General features: G+C 38.2%; 1 protein-coding gene across 4 annotated transcripts in view; it reads left to right on the top strand.

Annotated features, from left to right (window-relative positions):
• DOCK10 (dedicator of cytokinesis 10) overlaps nucleotides 1-15,024 on the top strand; it is a 260,353-nt gene that overhangs the window by 170,628 nt on the left and 74,701 nt on the right. For all 4 annotated transcript variants that reach the window (XM_045775338.2, XM_087863926.1, XM_045775336.2 and 1 more), the window contains exons 12-17: nucleotides 3,646-3,867; nucleotides 4,047-4,169; nucleotides 5,558-5,640; nucleotides 10,977-11,099; nucleotides 12,798-12,877; nucleotides 14,711-14,898. In XM_045775338.2, the coding sequence (XP_045631294.1) occupies nucleotides 3,646-3,867; nucleotides 4,047-4,169; nucleotides 5,558-5,640; nucleotides 10,977-11,099; nucleotides 12,798-12,877; nucleotides 14,711-14,898 (819 nt within the window). The remainder of the gene's footprint in view (nucleotides 1-3,645; nucleotides 3,868-4,046; nucleotides 4,170-5,557; nucleotides 5,641-10,976; nucleotides 11,100-12,797; nucleotides 12,878-14,710; nucleotides 14,899-15,024) is intronic.

The following is a 15,024-nucleotide window of genomic DNA, read 5'->3' as shown; positions in this document are numbered from 1 at the left end:
TCATGCTTATAAACAGTAAGACAAAAAACTAATAAAATAGTCTCACCTAAACTCGACAGTAATTTTTTATGCAATGGCGTTGTCTTTAAAAATTTGTATATTATTCAGTGACACTCTTTTGTTAATGTGGCTGTTTTTAAACTCATCATTTTTAATTCTGTGAGCATACTTTTCAATTAATCGAAACATTTCTCCAGGTTACCGAAGAAGCAGCTCCTCTATTTAATGAATGAGCTTCTAAAAAGACTCCCTCAAAGAACTTTTCCAGGATGAGGAAAAAATATTTGACAGCATGTAATCTTTTAGTCAGTCCGTTGAAAACCAAATTCAAGTTGATGGTTTTCTAGTATAAAATATTTCTTTGAAAATAGCAATTGATTTCAAAAATCTGAACAAATAAAGCAGAGTTACTTTAATATTTTATGTCCTTGATTCTTTTAAGAAAATACAGAATTCTAAACATAAGACGCCTATGACTTAATTTGTTAGGCTTTCAACTGCCGGATTAAACAAATCCTTATTGAAAAGCCAGTGATTCAAAAAGTAAGATTTGACATTTAAGTTGAACAGGTGGATTGGAAGAAATAAATGAATCACCATATGAGCTTTAATTTCTGATGGATTATCAAAGTAGGTAATTTATTTCCATTCACCAAGCAGAAATGAAAATCAAAATGCCCCAATTCATGAAAAATAATAGGACTTTTTTTACTTTGACCTTCAACGTGTTTTGAGCTCCTACCTGAGTTATTTTCATGTAATTTTTGCATTTTCAACTCTTGGCAGACGACCACTACTACAAACCACAAGTTTTTCTAAACTAAATTAAATTGGAAAAAATATAAAACTTTTACTTTTTAATTGTCTTATTTTTAAATAATTTATTGAATTTTATTTTTTATGTGTAGTTCTAACAGTAGGGGAAGTACTTCTAATATTAAGGAATTACACTAATAACCCTGTTATAAACTAGCCATATTATTATGTTTCAAAGCACATGAGGGGAGCGCCTGGGTGGTTCAGTCGTTAAGCATCTGCCTTTGATTCAGGGCCTGATCCCGGAGTCCTGGGATTGAGCTCCACATCAGGCTCCTCCGCTGGGAGCCTGCTTCTTCCTCTCCCACTCCCCCTGCTTGTGTTCCCTCTCTCGCTGGCTGTCTCTCTCTGTCAAACAAATAAATAAAATCTTAAAAAAAAAAAAAGCACATGAGAAAACTATTAAACATTCAGTACAGTCTACAGCATGAGTGAGTCTGTACAATGATGAACATAATGTGATTTTTGTATATAATGTTTGTCCACAGGACACATGCTGGTAGGCATCCATTCAAAATTAAGTAGCATAAACAAAAGCAAAAATGTTTTTTGTAAGCATATTCCATTTTTAGAAGCTTGTAGTTAATTATATGTAATTACATCTATTTGCATGTTTATAATTATATATTTATATATGTACATATGTAGAATATGTATGTAATTACACAAGCATATATTTATTTATTTCAGTCCTTTTTCATTTAATTTCTGTTGCATTTAGTGGTTTTCTAAAGTTGAAAATTCCTTCTTTCTTGAATCTTTCTTCTTCGGTTTCTGTGATACTCTGGCTGCATGAAAATTGTCATTTGTATTCTTTAAATTTCTCTCCACTCCCCAGTCTCCTTTATAAAGTGCTTTCCCTTCTCCATCTCTATCCTTTGCATGCTGAAATTTCCCAGAATGCCATTCAGATTCTCTTTTCTTTATCTCATGGCTTAGACAGGAGCCCACATACAAAACTCCCCAACCCAGTTTCCTTGGCTGAGCTCAAAACTATCTCCAACTGTGATTGGAATGTCCTATAGATGCCTCTGTATGTACCATCCAGAACTCACCTCTGTATCTTTATCGTATATATTATTGAATGACATTGACATCTGCTTAATTTGTTACATACCCAAACCTAGGACTTCTCTTTTATGCATGTGTGCCCCTGTGAGCACCTCTCTCCAACCAACCAGGCACCTAGTGGACTTCTGTGTCCTTCGGTTGTACCTCCTTAATGTTCCTCAAATGCATCTCCCATAAATGCATCCTTTCATGTTCTTTATGTTCTTTCATGGCTTTATGGCTTTGCACGTGTCACTCAACTGACCATAGACACCCCTTCTAACCACATCTTTACCTAATTTTTCCTTCTTTAAAAGTCAACCCAGGGGGCGCCTGGGTGGCTCAGTTGGTTAAGCATCTGCCTTCAGCTCAGGCCATAATCCTGGGTCCTGGGATCCAGTCCTGAGCCCCAAGGCAGGCTACCTGCTCAGTGGGGAGTTGGTTTCTCCCTCTTCTTTTGCTCCTCCCCCTCACTGCTTCTGTACGTACTCTCTCTCATTCTCTCAAATAAATAAATAAGATCTTTAAAAAAGAAAAACTCCATCAAGAAAGTTTCCCTTTCCTTCCCATCTTCCATTTTCTTCCCATTTTCTCTTTATTTCACCTCTTCCATTTCCTTCTTAGGATGGTGGCGAGAGGTGGAGGGGCAGTCAGGCAGAGCCTCAGAGCACACAAGAACTCTGGATGATGGGGGGCAGAAAGCCATGTGGAGGCACAGAAACTTTGCATTTGGCCTTGCCAGGATCTGGGGCACTGGGCAGGATGGTACAGAAGGGGTGATTAGAGAAGGTGGCTATGGTTGGGAGACTTGTTACTTTGAACCAGTAAGTAAATTTATTGAACAAATAAGTAAATAGGCCAATGAAAACAAGAGCCAAGCTGTTTCACTATTGAAGGAAAGAATTACCTGAAATATGAATAGGGGAAAGGCTTGAAAGAAGCCTCTGGATTTGAATTGGAAATACAAGTTGCAACATGAACTTACGAGTTTTTAATAAATATTCACGTATAGATGGAGATAAAGAAATCATTGTAGATGCAAATGTCAGGTGTATGGACACGTACGCACGCATGTGTGTGTGTCTGTGTGTCTGTGTGTGTGGATGTGTGCATGTGTGTCCCAGTAACAATGAGCATAATGAGCACTGAGATCTTGGTTTCTAAATGTCACCCTCACAGAAAGGGATCAGGGCTAGATGGAGAAATGACTGGAGCATTGACAGTGTAAGATGAGCCTAGAACATTTTGTGGACTGAAGAAGTGCCCTCCCCCGCCGAAATCACAGGGATCTACCAAAATACACAGGAGCTGCCTCTAGCCAAACTGGGACAATTTGAGCGTCACTAGAATGATAGTAAGAGATTGAAATCTGTTGAGTGAAATAGTAGTAATCTATGAGTCTATACTTGTATAAATAAATAAGTAAATAAATAAATAGGAAGGGAAAGCTCATCATTACAGTAGAATACCAATGAATACATGTAGAAAGAATGGTGGAACTAGAAAATCACCCTTGGTAGCCATCGTAGTGGTAGCTGATTCCAGTGGGGGTTACCAATGGTAGGTTAGGTTTGATGAGTATCAGGACATAGGGGTAATCTCGGAATATTTCTCCAAAGCTGCTAATCACTTACCACTAGATAGATATTATTGATACTAAAAATATTATATATGAATAGTAGTCATTTATCCACCGTTTTCTTAAATAATATACTAATGGGGCAACTGCAGGTGTAATGACTTTGTGTCAAAACCATCGGCTCTTTCTTTTTCCTGCAGATTGAGCCTTTTTTTGTGAGTGTGGCACTTTATGACCTCAGAGACGGCAGGAAGATTTCTGCAGATTTTCACGTGGATCTAAATCACACTGCTGTCAGGCAGATGCTCTCAGGGGCTTCCGTGGCTTTGGAAAACGGCAACATTGACACTGTCACTCCCAGACAATCAGAAGAACCTCACGTCAAAGGATTTCCAGAGGAATGGCTCAAATTTCCAAAGCAGGTTGCACTTTTGTTTACTTGTGATGGTGCCAAAAATGTCCATTTCGTTGTTCTTACGAAAAGATTATGTCAGTTTCTGAAATAAAAATTCCTTAAAACTGTCCCTTAAAAAGGTGGAATTTTGTAAATGTCTTCAATATGCTTCCTTAGATGCTTATTGGCTGTTTTCTTTGTACATAGGCTATATTTTCTGTAAGCAATCCGCATTCTGAAATTGTTTTGGTGGCCAAAATCGAAAAAGTACTGATGGGGAACATTGCAAGTGGTGCTGAACCTTATATTAAGAACCCAGACTCCAACAAGGTAATGCTTAATCTTTTCCATAAATAATTTCAATTGCTTTCAAGATCTAAAATCATGCTGTCTTGATGAGTTATCAAGCTTGGTAAAATGTAGGTCTTGAAATAGTTGTTTCTCAGTGAAATGAATATCCATCAGGAAAATTTGAAAATATGTATTCTTTGTTTATGTTTTTGACTGTCTTCTGATAATCTATTAGTAGAAATAAATTTAAATGTGGACAAAGCTTTAACTCCAAGGAACAAAATATTAGCAATAATGAAAAGTTAGGATTAATCTGACTTAAAAACATGAATACATAGTTTACTGATGATGAACTAAGTGAAAAAGTAAGATAAATAATTTTATATCAAATTATACTAACACCTAAGTGAAGAAAGAGGAAATACCGAAGCTTCTTTGAATGGTGGGACACGGGAAATTTTTTCTTTTTTTTTAAACATGTTTTATTTAATTTTTTTAGAGAGTGAAAGGGCACATGAGCAGGGGGAGAGGGAGAGGGAGAGGGAGAGAGAATCTCCAGCGACTCCCACTGAGTGTGGAGCCGCCTGACGCGGGCCTCGATCTCACTATTCTGAGATCACGACCTGAGCCAAAATCAGGAGTCAGAAGTTTAACTGATTGAACCACCCAGGCGCCCCTCTTCCTTTTCTTCTATAACCATATTTTCTTTAATAATCAAATGTTACTATTTAATATAAAATAAGTATTTAAAGTCTGTATTTTTCACACAAAGGAAATACATTGGGGAAAGAATGTCTAACCGTCGAATTTGAGCAGGTGTAACCATTTAGGGCAGTGTTTAGCATATTTATGAGACTCAGGGTTTGGCAAACTACGACATGCGAGCCAGATCCACCTGCCACCTGTTTCTGTAAATAAAGTTTTATTTACACAGTCAGACTCATTCATTTATGGCTGGTCTATGGCTGCCTTCCTGCTAGAGAGGCAGAGAGGAGAAGCTGCAACAAAGACCATGTGGTCCACAAAGCCCAGTATATTTACTGTGTGACTCTTGGCAGAACAAGTTTGCCAACCATTGCCATCATGAATAAAAATAGAGGATAACCTGTGAGTGCAAATTTGAAAACACTTTCCATTCAATGTTTTAAGGTCTTTCACGTCTGAAAAAAAGAGAAAAAAGTTGACATTCCAAGACAAGGGTATTTTTTATATTTGAAATTTGCAGAGTGAAAATTCCAGAACACAATACAGTAGGTCCAACCCAGAGGATAGCGTTTGGCTCTTTACAAGACAGAGTCTGCAGGCGAGTGAGGCAGAATTTCAGAGTTTCAATATAAGATAAATATGGAAAAGTATGTATTAGTATTTTACTTGGACAGTTTGTAAAGAGGTGTTCTAAACAATATTTTTCTGTATTTTTCCCTCAGTATGCACAAAAGATACTGAAATCCAACAGGCAGTTCTTCAGCAAGTTGGGAAAGTACCGCATGCCCTTTGCTTGGGCGGTAAGGTAGGTTGACAGCTACAATCAGCAGAATAGTGATGCATTTATAGTCTGCATTGGAAGCTTCAGTTTGAGCACCTCTCTGTTACCTGGTATTTTTTTTTAAGATTTATTTATTTATTTTAGAGAGAGAACGTGCGCTTGCACAAGCACGGGAAGGGGCCGAGGGAGAAGGGTGAGAGAGAGAGAGAAGTAGACTCCTCGCTGAGTGCAGAGCCTGATGCAGGACTCGAACTCACAACCTTGAGATCATGACCTGAGCCAAAATCAAGAGGCCGAGGCTTAACAGACTGAACCACCCAGGCACCACCCCCCAGTATTTTTAATATAGCAACACCTAGAAGAACATTAATGTGGTCATCTTTAGAAACACTCAGTGCTCCCCAGAAACATGTGTTTTACAAGACAATTTAGCAAGACAGCTTATAATAGATTGAAGCTATGAGTTGAGTACATGTGTGTGCATGACTAGATATGCTATGGCTTCTTGGTAGGATCGAAGTCATAACTTGTTTATGATGCATCTGTAGTTTAATAAACGCTTGATGTTTTATCTGTCCTGAGAATTTGGTGTGCATAAAATTCAGATGGAAGCACTGTGATTTCTTATGCAGATGCATATTTTCATCTGTGTGCAGGGCACAGACCTATATATGGATGTCCAGATGAAACCACCAATTTGATCATCTAAACTCTGTTTGCTTTTGCTACTGATTAGCATAGCCAAATTTATCAGTACCAGTTCACCCTGATAGAAATGCTGAGTTATGGGGACACTGAGGGTAGAATCATCCTCCTGGGCGTGTAAGCTCTGCATAAAGAACAAGATTTGCTATTTGGATCTGGTTAAAGATCAATTACTATTGTCCTCCTCAATCTCTTTGCCTCCTTATCGTGTAAGAATTTGTTTAAAGAGAATTCCACATATGAGTGAAATCATGTGATAATTGTCTTTCTCTGATGACTTATTTCATCTAGCATAGTACCAACAGAGGGTCGTAGGGGAAGGGAGGGAAAAATAAAACAAGATGAAATCAGAGAGGGAGACAAACCATAAGAGACTCTTGACTACAGGAAACAGGCTGAGGGTTGCTGGAAGCGGGGGTGGTGGGGGGATGGGGTAACTGGGTGATGGGCATAAGGAGGACACATGACGTGATGAGCACTGGGTGTTCTATGCAACTGAAGAATTACTGAACTCTACATCTGAAACTAATGATACACTATCTGTTAATTAATTGAATCTAAATAAAATAAGATTAAAAGAAAAGAAGAAAAGCCTGGCACAGACATAAGGAAGAAAGGTCAGCAATGCAGAAACCAAAAGAACTTCAAAAAGTTAATTAGTGCTACAAAGTAGGACAGCCTTGGGAGTACTCATTTGAGTATTGGTAACATTGTTCCCAGTGGCTGTAACTTTAAACTCCAGAGGGAGAATCTGTTACTTTTGCCATTTTTCGGTCTCACAGTCCCGAGGGATGAGCATAACCGGAGTGAATCCACCAATAATTGTTATCATTTTGAGGTTGTTCCTTGAAGTTGGAGACAGGTGGGTGGGAAGGGAAAGCAGACAGACTTACACAGTCTCCAGGAATGAGTTTGCCCCAAAGCAGCCCCATCATAAGGGAGAAAGAGACCAGGCCCAGGAGTTGGACAGACATGGTCCAAATCAGGTCACCACTTACGAACGGTAACTTCAGGCCAGTTTCCTGTCTGGGTCTCAGGGTCCCATCCACAGAACGAAGCTGACAACGCCCACCTCATAGGCCGTGGGTGTGATCTCAGATCCAAAAGCACTTGGCATAAAGTAGATCACACATATCACTCTGTGTCTCTTGCACTTCTCCCCCTGCAGGGACAGCTAATGCCAGTGCACAATACATGGAACAGATAGTATTTAAATATACTGAACCCTTTATGTTGAATTTCATTGTTTTTATTTCTCATAAGCTTCTCAAGAAAAGATAACCAGTTCTAATTTTCTGGTCAAGCTTTCTCCTATTGATAAGTATTCTTGGTTCCCACAAGAAAACCCGTTGGGGCATGTAGAGGCAAGGTATCCCTTGGCAAGAGTGAAATATAGCAAAATTACAATGGCGAACGTATTTTCTCTTAAAGGATCCAGAACTTTTGTGAGGTTTTAGAAGCAGGCGTCTGAGAGCCAGAGCTCATTTTGAAATCTCAATTCTACTTAGTAGCCAAGTGAACTTAGGCAAGTACACATCGTCTGTCTTTACTTCAGTTTTTTTTTTTCCAATGTACAAAAGAAGACCGATGATATCTAATTTATTGTTGCAGGGATTAATGAGCACAGATTTGTGCCCCATAAAAGACAGTCATGATTAGAAGTCACTATTCTTATATGATTATTATTAAGTCACCTGTGGAGATAATATTTTCTGCAATAAGTCCCCTTTTCTGGTAAATTTGGGGCAGTGAAGAATAATGTGGGGAAAAGAAGGGAAAGAATTACCCCTCGCTGAGAAGTAAGGAGAAGTCACAATTGTACTGTGAAGTTGTCTAGGAAAATATGCTGGAAGAATGACAGATGACGTTTCTAGGGAGACTGACAATATTACTGGCTATCAGAGTAATTATGTCTAGGACAGGAAAGCCAACAAACCACAAGCTCATGCTACATTAATGCCTGATGAGTGGTTTGGTTGTAGGTCAGGAAACAGGAGACACCAGCAATTTGTGTATATAAATCTACGACTTGCACATACGTAACCCTCTCTGACATCTGAGAAAAAATGGTTAGCAGCCCAGTTCTAAAGATTTCATGTTAAACCGCTTGGAATAACTAACCACAAAAATAAGTACAAGACCCAGCCAAAGCAGATTTGAATTTCCCCCTTCACAATGTGGAAATGGCTTCAAATGAATGGTGACCGAATCAGAGGAGGGTCGTGGTCCCTCAAGCCGTTCTGATATAAACTAGCCTGCTGACATATTTCAATCCTCTATTGGTTGTCTGGCCAGGTTTTTTCCTACTGTATTTTCTAGATTGCAGTTTGCCTAACAATGTAGCTTGGAGTGTACCCTAAAACACTTTGGCCCTTAAAATCAACAGCCACTAAAAAGCGTGGAATGGGCAATTTAGCTTCTGACCGTATTTTTACCCAGATCCAACCCATCCCACCCGCTGCTCCACACACAGATGCTAATCCCCATGAACATTTTTTTTAAATGAATTTGGTGTTTTTTCTTATTTTTGGCACCAGCCGTACTGACGTTTTATGGTTAAAAAAATGATTCTTGGAGGAGGTAAGGAGAACATATTCAGATGGCTACAATGGGTATTTTATGCTCTTTGATTTGGGAGAAAGTCGATCCTGACCAATGTGTCTTGTTGTTGGAGGGATCTCTTTCTGTGCATATTGCCCCCACAATCGTATGTGCCTATATCCACGCCAGGACTCGGATTTCTTTTAATCCCTCTTACGCGACATTCTGAGTGGACCAGGGCACAACCCCGGATTTTCTTTAAAATTCAACAAAACTAAAAGAACAAATTCATTCTTACATCTATCCATTTACAGAAGGCACACAGGGCAACAACATCCCCAACAAACGGTTGTCCACATGCTGAATCCTTCCAAGTGACAAAAACTCAAGTGCATCCCACCGTGGTGACTTCCGTCTTCTTATAGCTCTAATGATTAAATAATTCATTCTTTAAAAATATGTTTAAACTGCCTGATGATTACTTTTATGTTTTATCTTGCATTAATCACACACAAAAAATGCCCTATTCTTTCAATGGGTCACAGCTATTCATGCTGTTTAGGAATGAGGCTCTCGGGGATACCTAAGCTACTTTTCATTCAGGCTAACCTGTTTTCTTCAGTCATACCCCAGATGTCGTGGTTTTGAGACCCTCATCCTATCCTGATCACTGCCCAACTGTGGCAGCTGGAACGAGGCACAACACCCAGCCATCCTGAAGCCATCTGTGTACATGAGTCAGTTCTCTGTTTTCTTGCCAGTTAGCATATTTATTGAGCAAGGAGGCCAGTGTGTATGGCTCTGTGAGCAGTATTTCTCCACCAAACCGTGTGCTTCATTCTCGTTACAATGTGTCCAATGTAAGTGAGCTCCTTCCAGGACAGAGCTGTGGCTAAAAGCAAAAATGAGTGATACGACTCATGTCTATTGATACATTTGTCGTGACTGATGAATTAAAAAAAAAAAACCCACTACTCAAGCTCAGTTAAACCTCCCCTGTGTTGTAAATACATCCTGTTGGTTTCAATATGTCACACACACACAAAAGCCCTGTGTAATATTTAAATAAAAATAATCTTCGAGTTCAGTGTTTCCATTCTGCTTCCCCAGTGTCATTTGAGAGGGAACCTTTTTCCCCTTCCCTGACTACTTAAACAGAGAAAAATGAGCAGAAAGATTGAAGCAGTCTAAAAATATCATCCTGGCCCATTTTCTATATTATTTGACACTAAAGCTTCGTAATCAGATATCTGTCTAAATGGCCACTTTTAGCCTGTGTATTGAAATCTTTGGTTCATTTAAAGAGTAACAAAATAGTCTAGCCAAGTTCCTTATATTAGAAGAAATAAAATTTCAGCAGCTCTCTAACATTAATGAAAAATTAATTACACACGGGTCTAATTTTTTCCATAGGCATAGAGTATGATTAATGATGAGGAAGAAACACTAACCTTAAGCTTGCCATGTATACTTGTTGTATTGCCTGACATTACAGTACCATTTGGACAAAAACTATTTGTGTGTTCTAACCAAATCTATCTAGTTCCAATGAAATGGACCAAGGAAGAAAATAAATGGCATTCATTAATTTAATACAAAATTTGGACTCAAGTGTTCTTCATTTGATCTTTGTCTCTGTCCTAAAATTTAGAACATGGGCACTTTTATCTCCAGGAAAGTGTTTCAAGAATCTGGCCCTCTAGACCCACACACACAACCTTATTCGTTTTCCACTACTCATAAATTCTGATAGCACCACCCAAACTGAGGTGGCCCTGGCTTGCCCAGAAAGTAATGAAAAAAGGACTAACCTGTTCTTATTCCTCTCCTAATACTCCAAGGTTTGATATGTTAACTAAATCATAAATAAATGTAGTTGTAATATAGATGGGCTGCTGTCCTTGTAGATATTGAATTGAAAATAAAGAATTAAAGATAACAAAGATAGTGTTTAAATGAAACTTTTGTCTAAGAAGCTTTTTTGTCTTTTTTATTCCATTAGTTCCTGGAGTTTCTTCCATTACAAATGGGAAATTGAATCATTTGTCACCTTAAAAACACAACGTGGTAAAAACAATTTTCAAATGCCAACCTGAACAAATATTTTCTTTCAGATCAGTATTTAAGGACAACCAGGGAAATGTGGACAGAGACTCAAGATTTTCACCATTGTATAGACAAGAAAGTAGCAAGATTTCAACAGAGGACCTGCTAAAACTGGTGTCAGATTACAGAAGGTAAGGGTTTTGGATGCTCTTGAAATTAACATGAATCAGCTACATTGCTACTATTGATTTATTAACTCTGCATAAACAGTATTTGATTAACTGATTCTCGAATGTCCAAACTAATCCAGAAAGTAGATGCTTTACAGATGCCCTCACGTAAGCCTGAATGATACAAGAGTAAGTTGCTAGAATTATATGGAAGGAGTGTGAAACATTAAACCATGTCAGTTAACTATTATTGCCATGTAACAGAAAACCCCAAAACTTAGTGGCTTAAAAGAATACCATCACTTACTTTCCCGAGTCCATAATTTGAACACGATCAGGTGAGGAGAGCTTGTCTCTTCTGCACATGGCATCAGCTGGCAGAGGTCAACTGGAGCCAGAGGATCCGCGTTCAAGATGCCTCATTTAATGACTGGCAAGTTGACATGGGCTGTTGATTGGGAGCTCAGCTGGAACTGTGGACAAGAGACCTTGGTTCTTCTCCATGCGAACCTCTCCATGAAATACTGTGGCTTCCTCATGGAAGGATAGCTGGCTTCTAAGAATAAGTGTCCCAAGGGACAGAAAATGATCACTACCAGTTTCTGAAGACCAGGACCCTGAAACCATCACAGTGACATTTCTGCCATAATACTGTCAAGCTGTCACACAGCCTAGATTCAAAGAAAGGAGATAGAGACACCTCTAAATAGGAGGAGTGTTAAGGAATTTTAGAACTATGTTTTGAAATTCCATAGAGTAATTCATTGCTGTGAATACAGTAATTCATACTATTTCTGTCATTCAACTTCATTTTGGAAAGGACAATGAAAGTTAAAAGAAGAAAAACTTTATGAAAGCCACAGCATTTTTAAAATATATCATCATGCATTCAATCTCTGGTGGTGATGAGATCTCTCACGATAAGCAATTTACCTTAAATTCTTACTCCCCTGACACCCACAGGATTGAAAATTTAACAGTCAGCTCTCACAGGCTGGGAAGGGCTGGGTTGGACCCACCATTATAATTATTCTACCTGTTAGGTCTCCTAGAAGAGATAATGCTTGAAACTGTTCAAGGAACTTTCACCTTACTACAAAAGGATGATAGGTGAGAAGGTTTTGGTGGAGAGGGAGAGAACTGGAATGATTGTGGGGACAGGGATAGGTGGTGAAGGGTGTCTGCACACATTCACGAAGAAGGGAGATAGCAGAAGAACTAAGATCAGGGGAAGGCTCCTTGTCCTTGATTGTTGGTGAAGAGGGAACAAGCAGACTGTCCGCTTAGCAACTGCAGCAAAGACAGCCTTGCTCTCGAGACTTTTTAAGCATCTTCTGGAAAGTAAGTCACTTAAACCAGTTCAAATGGTAGAACTTTTTTTAACAAAAAACAATCTATTTACTATATTTACTTCTATACTCGTTTGGCCATTTATATAAATGTTCCTTGAAATAAGGTGCAAATAAACCTAAAACATTCTTCAGGATATCTGTAACTTGACCCCTCACTGATTTCTATTTTGATTGGTGATATTACATAAATTTTAGTTTTCAAGATAAAACCAGCTCAACAAAATCATTCACAAGGTTGTTTAGGGTAGTACTGTTTCCTCTTATCAAAGGTCAGAATTACAGTTGACCCGTCTTGACTACTAGAATAATTCAGTGTGTGTGTGTGTGTGTGTGTGTGTGTGTGTGTTTCTGTTCCCTACCTTCACAGGGCTGACAGAGTAAGCAAAACACAGACCATCCCTGGAAGCCTGGATATTGCTGTTGACAACATTCCTTTGGAGCATCCAAGTATGATGATGATGTCATGGTTTGCTTGTAGTTAGCGTTCTTTTGGTTGCTTAGTTGGTTGGTTGGTTGGTTAGTTGGTTGGTTGGTTGGTTGGTTGGATAGTTGGTTAGTCATAATAGCTTGCTTGCAAGTTTTTTTTCTCAAATTTTGGGATAAATGGAATTCATTATCCTACAGAAATTTGGGGCTTCTTATTTCTCCATTAAGACAGGCTATAATTATGATAAGATAGGAACCATATTCAGTGTAAATTAATGTTTATCTGGGATGCACCATGCACCCTGCAAGGTATTAAATTATGTCATTTAATCCTCAAAACCCTGAAGGGTTGTCAATGAGGAATGTCAGGTTCAGATAGACTCATAAGCCAATAATCCATAATGGGAGAATTTATATTCTATCCAGTTCCTCTGACTCAAAATACAGGGCTGGTTCCCCCATACTGTGTGCCAGAGGGTTGCTCTGAATGCTATGGCTAGCCACCCAAGTGGCCACGTTGTAATTATTGCCGGAGTATTTTTAGACTCTGTTATTACACAGGGAGCATGTGTCTTTTTCAAGAGTCCTATTTATGTCAGTGAAAATATGAATTTTAGAAGGAGCTTTTATTAACTTATAAATAAGAATTTCAGAATTTTTATTTAAGTGACGAGACTGGTTTATTTTGTTTTACTTCTGATTCTCCCTTTTAGTGACTTTCTCAGTGATGCAAAGAATGAGTAAAGCATCCTAAAATGAGCTAAAGCCAGAGAGCAGATGATTACTACAGGATATTTGAATTACCATTAGCACTATTAAGTTTTTCACTCTTATATTTTTTCTACGAATCATCTTAATATGAAATAAAATGAGCATTCTAACCTAAGCCATGGCTCCAAATCACATTTATATTGATTGGTGTGGAAAAGCAGAGAAGAAACTAAGCCATTTCCCCTACCTGATTTGTGGGATGTGTCTGTCTTTTATTACCTACAGAAAAGAAAAATAACAAAAGAGGAAGCTAAAATATTCTCTTTGAAATGACTATAGGACATTAGAGAAATTTGAACATATAATAAAAATATTATAATTGATTTGGGGGGGAACCCTGTAATCTGATTCCCAAGCATATTTAGCTAACCATTTTGCTTTTTTGAACACAGGAAAATTCCAGATGGGGTAAAGGAAAGTAGCAGGCCTTGCTGTCTTCCAGTGACCACAACATCAGCCCCCAAGCTATTTAATGACAGAAGTTTTGATTTATAAACTTCAAATTGTCTTTTTTATTTTCCTTAGGCTGTTCCTACGAGGCTAGATTTTTCAAGATTGTAAAAACTGGAGAGAAAAATAGAATAAATTATATCAAATAAAGCAGAGGGGGGCTGCAGGCCTGTATTGTGAAATCATTCCATAAGGAAAAGTTACTATCAATCCATTAGGTACTATCCGTAATAGAGCCAGTGGACAAAGTTTTGTTCTGTCAATATCTGTATTATTTTTATAATGTTAGGTAAAGGCCAGTGGGTTAATCCTTATCTTAGAATACCTGGTTAGTGTGCTCAGAGACTCATTAGCTAAAATTTAGTTTTCATATGAAGCTTAATGCAAAAATAAAGTAGTTATAAATCCATCCAAAAGATTTACCAATTTTTGAGACATCAATTTTGATATTAAATGGCTTGAGTACCTATCATCTCTACCTCCTGCAACTTTTTCAGGCTTGCTGAATTTAACGTAAATTCCTTTGCAAATACAGAGTTCTATTTCGAGTGGATTCATTTTAAAATATGTTAAGTATTGTTCACCTTAAACAATCACATTAAATGACAAACTCTTATTTTTTGATTTTTAAAGACTGTGTAACATCGTCCTTTATCCCTGTCAAGCCTTTCGATGTGACAGCTCAACCAGAACCCACAGTCGAGGTGGAAGAATTTATTTACGACTCAACAAAGTATTGCCGTCCTTACAGAGTATACAAAAATCAAATTTACGTTTACCCCAGGCACCTCAAGTATGATAGCCAGAAATGTTTCAACAAGGTATGGTCTGTTTCTGAGATGTGCTCTCTCTGCACCCTACCAAGGTCGTATTAAGGCAGGTTCTTGAAAGTTCAAATACAAATTATCATAGGTCAACACTTTGGAATAAAATTCCATTTGCAGAAC

This window comes from Ursus americanus, chromosome 1 (assembly GCF_024610735.1).
Source record: "Ursus americanus isolate L20-20 chromosome 1, mUrsAme1.1.p, whole genome shotgun sequence".
Taxonomy (NCBI): domain Eukaryota; kingdom Metazoa; phylum Chordata; class Mammalia; order Carnivora; family Ursidae; genus Ursus; species Ursus americanus.
The sequence above is the reverse complement of the archived record's forward strand: the minus strand, read 5'-3'. Positions and strand labels throughout refer to the sequence as shown.